At 37.8% G+C, this 4,645-nt stretch overlaps 1 protein-coding gene across 1 annotated transcript in view; it reads left to right on the forward strand.

Annotated features, from left to right (window-relative positions):
* Positions 1 to 244: 244 nt before the first annotated feature.
* The window catches only part of rps6kb1a (ribosomal protein S6 kinase b, polypeptide 1a), a gene marked incomplete in the record, with an annotated part of 23,901 nt that continues 19,500 nt past the window's right edge, over positions 245 to 4,645 (forward strand). The window contains 4 exon segments of the mRNA XM_037687603.1: positions 245 to 481; positions 1,444 to 1,487; positions 3,322 to 3,442; positions 4,371 to 4,439. Of these exon segments, the coding sequence (XP_037543531.1) occupies positions 410 to 481; positions 1,444 to 1,487; positions 3,322 to 3,442; positions 4,371 to 4,439 (306 nt within the window).

Raw genomic sequence — 4,645 nt, forward strand, 5'->3', positions numbered from 1 at the left:
GTGTGTGTGTGTGTGTGTGTGTGTGTGTGTGTGTGTGTGTGAGTGTGTGTATGTATGTAAAAATAAAAATAAGATATTTTTACTTTTAATTTTGACCAAGAAAAATGCTGTTATCGATACATAAAGTTTGTAATTACAGATGAATATTGTTTAATTATATTTTACAAGGGCCTGCCATACCGTCCTGTAAACATGCGTTTTCCACATTCTACAAATGTTTGCATTTTGACCCAAGCGAGGCGCGGTAGTGCGGGTCGGCGGACGCTGGAGGCTGGTTCTGCTGCTCATGGTGTTAGCGGGAGATTAGCTTCATGCTGTCTGCGGTCGCCGGTTAGTGATGATGGCTCTCCCATGAGGTGGGGGAGCGGGCTGTGTTTTCTGATTTAAAGCCAAGTGAAGTGTCGCGGACATGGCCGGGGTTTTTGACATCGATTTGGATCAACCGGATGAAAATGTCTCTGACGACGAACTTGAGGACGGGGTGAGTTTACGTTATCTGCTAATGCTCAGCGCCGTTAGCCTGCTAGCTTAGCAGTTAGCAGCCTTGAGGCCTACGTTGCTAACGTCGATTATAAAGTGTCCATTATCGGACACGTTAACAGCCACTCATTCCTTAAACTCTTATTAGGTCTCATACGCGTTTTATTGTATTTATTTATCAATTTTAATTTTGACTAACATTTAAACAAACAGTTTCACGTTGTTTTCTGTATGTAAAATGGTCACAAAATTAGTTTCCTGACCCGACACTCACTGGAAAAGCTGTCTGAATCATCAAACGGCGCTGAACACCTTTGCTCAAGTTAAATATAGTGAAACTCTAAACAATACGTCAACAAACTGATTGTGGAGATTGTATTTTAAGTCAGGTGGCAAGCGTAACAAATCGGAAATCAAACAGAAATAAGTTGTCCATCACTGAATCGTGAATTTCTCACGGCTAGCTGTCCGATAATGGATGTGTAAACAGTCCAAGACTGACTCTGCATTCGTCACCGGTGCTGTCATTGCTGTGTAACAATATCACATGCAGACACACTGTTTGAAAGCTATGACATCTTTAGAGAGACGTCTAGTTTAAGAGGTATTCATTTGATTTCACTGTGGCCAACCAAAAGTGAAGTATGCAGAAATCCTGTTAGCCAGACTTGCTCAAATCTCTGCAACGTTAGCTTGTTTCCCCACTTCTTCTCTGTGCAACATTTAGACATGTTAGTCACTTCTGCTTTTCTTATTGCTACTTTTTACCTACTCCGAGTTGAATAAGGTCAATAAAATACGAAACGTCTTTAACTAGCTTGAAAGTTAGCTAGTCCATGTATGTTAACAGAGCTACTGTCAAGAAAAAAGTAACACTGCCTTTGATTTATTACATCCATCACAGGCAGAACAGCATATTTTTGGTTAATGCACGTGTTTTAATGCTGTCCCCCTTGTTTCCAGACCCAGCTCGGTGAATACATGGACCAGTGCAGCAGCTTTGAATTGTAAGTGCATGAATCTGATTCACTGCAGTCTGAGCAGGAAGAGTTGGCTTTAGATGACTGCCAATTAGTTTTAAAATGTGCAATTTAATGCTGGGGGGGGTTGTGAAAGTGACACGAGCTCTTTACTGACCGCTTAGTGTGGTGTTCACCACATAAAAATGAAATGATCTCTACCAATCGTCAATTCAATTCAGGTTATTTAAATGCACCAAATCACAACAGAAGTTGTCTCAGGGCACTGAACAACATACAGAAGCCAATTGGTAAAAGTTCTCTATCTAAGGAAGGAAGCCAGCAGACGTGATGAATCTTCACTTCATCGCAGTCTCCCCTCTGGGTGTGTTTTAAAGATGCATCAAAGAGCCAATTGTTTTTTTTAATCTTGTCAGAGCTGTGGAGCAGGTCCAAACAGATATCTGAGCCAGCTAGAACATAGGCAAAAGCACACACAGCCATGCTTGGAACCAGTTAGCACTGGGGCGGCTGTGGCTGAGTGGTTAGAGCAATCGTCCTCCAATGCAAAGGTTGAGGGTTTAAATCCACCCGCAGTCACATGCCGAAGTGTCCTTGGACAAGACACTGAACCCCTCGTTGCCTCCGATGTGTGTCATATCGGTGTATGAATGTGATAAAGCTCTGATTAGTCTCTTTAGAATGATTTGTTCAATTATCTTTGTAGAGATCTAGTATAGAGCTGTATGAATGGGTAAATGAGGCACAGATTGTTGTGTGAAGCACTTTGAGTGTCTTGATCAGATAGAAAGGAGCTATATAAGTACAGTCCATTTACCAACCTGAACATGCACCCATAACCACCTTGGTGGCATTGACTAGTTATATTGAGGGGCTAGAATTCTGATAATTATGAACAAAAATGTGTTAACATTAATAACAGGGTTGATTTATTTGCAAAGCCAAACGTCAGCACTGTGAGAGTGGTAGGAGAGGAATTAGTTTATCCAAGTTTTTAGTTTCATGTTTGCTCTGTGCAGTATTGTGACCTAAACTTTGAAAGGCAAATTCAGATTCTTATTGCCATAGAGGCACTCATAATTTAAACATATTTTAACAGTAATTGATTCTATAGTTGGTATAAAAAGTTGTCTAGTTTTCTGTTTCCTGGTTTTACCTAAACGATTAGTTTCAACACCTATTTGGATCTTTTTTTTTTTTGTAAAAAAAAAAAAAGATCCAAATAAATGAGACAAAACTGCTTAAATATGTTTGATCTGCAGGTGAAGCTTCTGTGTATTTTTATTTATCTATATATCAATATTTTTAACTATCCATCTGTAGTTTTGTTTACAACAATGCTGGGTGTTTGTTAGCTTGATATAAATGTTTCTATTAAAATAGGGTGAGGATGTTTAGTGTTTTGTGTTGCAGCTTCTCTTCTAATAACAGCAATTATGCTGAAGATACAGATAATAAATCTGTATTTATTATTATTTTATTTCATATTTTGAAGTTGATTATTGTGGTGCTGTTACACACTTACTATACTCTTATAAATGTCAAGTTCACTGTGATGCTGTTGGTCAATTTTAGAAGCATATTTGAATGAAACTGTGAGGAACATAAATACAAAAGTTCATAAACTGCCTGACATAATGCCATCACTTTTAACTGACTAGTTAAAACATTGTTTGCCATTGCATGTTTGAAAAAAGTATTTACCATCATGAATATTTACACATCTCTCACTTCAAGACTTCACTGTTGTGTTAGCCTCGCATGCTTGTAAATCTGTATATCCTGCAAATACAGTGCTTGTACTAGTGAGTCATTGTGTATTTATTTATGTATCTTTTAATTTTATTATTGTTTTTTCCAGTAACATGGATGACTGTGAGAAGTTTGAAATTTCAGAAAATAGCGTCAACAAGGGAACAGAGCAGATCGGGCCTGAATGCTTTGAGCTGCTGAAAGTTTTGGGGAAAGGTGGTTATGGAAAGGTGAGAGCTCCCAATCCCAAACTTTGACTTAAACTTCTTCCACAATTCCAGTTTTTCTTGTCGTCTTTTATTTGTGTGTGGGGAATTAGAAACACACGATGAAGAGCTTTTGTAAAGTCCAGCTGAAAACAGCATCACTGTTGGTTTGGATCATTTACAGAGACTTTCTTACAATGTGGCGCATCATTTCTTGGAAGGGTTTGGTTTTATAACCTGATGATTTATATTTTAAAAGTATCTGAAGTGGTTTTGTCTTAAAATTGGGAGTTTGTCAAAATTTTAGAAAGCTATAAAATACTTTCAGTGAGGAGACGTCACAGCAGCATTTCGTTCAATAGATGAATTAAATGCATCTAAATAAACATACATTAGCAAAGAGTTTGATGAATACTTGAGTAATCATCCTTAACAGCAGCATCACAACTTGGTACAACAAAACCCTGTTTATTCAATTTAGTAGTTTAAAAGTTAAAGATGTGACAAAGTGAACTTTTTCAAACAATTGACATTAAAACGGTCACTGCACAGTTTTCTTAAAACCTTGTTTGATACATATTTCTTACAAGATTGTAAAAAAAGTAAATTACTGTACTAATATTTTTGGATTTTCTGAACGATCCTTTATTTATTTATTTATTTAAACATGTGTAAGAGTTGCAGTCAGGGCATCAAACCCCATAACAACCAACATCATTTGTTGTTTCGTTAGACTTATTTTGAACATCTGTTGACTTTTAGATCCTCGTCACGTTACCTGAAGTCATTACATCAGTAAAAATGTTATTTACTGCAGGGAAGTGCTAAAAGTATTTGATACTGTACAATTCTAGTTTGTGGTGCCCCAAGTCATGATGACTTATAAAATGTTTTGAATTATTGTGTTGAAGCTCATTCTGACAGCTGCTTCCTGTGATGTCACTTTGTACAGGTCTTTCAGGTTCGGAAAGTGCTGGGTGCTGGCGCTGGGAAGATTTTTGCTATGAAAGTTTTGAAGAAGGTTTGTGAAGCTGCTTGCTTGGGTTTCTGCTGAGTTAAGAGTTAGGATCTTTGCTGTCTAGACCATGTACCAGTACCACTCTACATGTACCAGTACCACTCTACATGTACCAGTACCACTCTACATGTACCAGTACCACTCTACATGTACCAGTACCACTCTACATGTACCAGTACCACTCTACATGTACCAGTACCACTCTACAT

This window comes from Nematolebias whitei, chromosome 14 (genome assembly GCF_014905685.2).
Source record: "Nematolebias whitei isolate Nwh7 chromosome 14, NemWhi1, whole genome shotgun sequence".
NCBI lineage: Eukaryota > Metazoa > Chordata > Actinopteri > Cyprinodontiformes > Rivulidae > Nematolebias > Nematolebias whitei.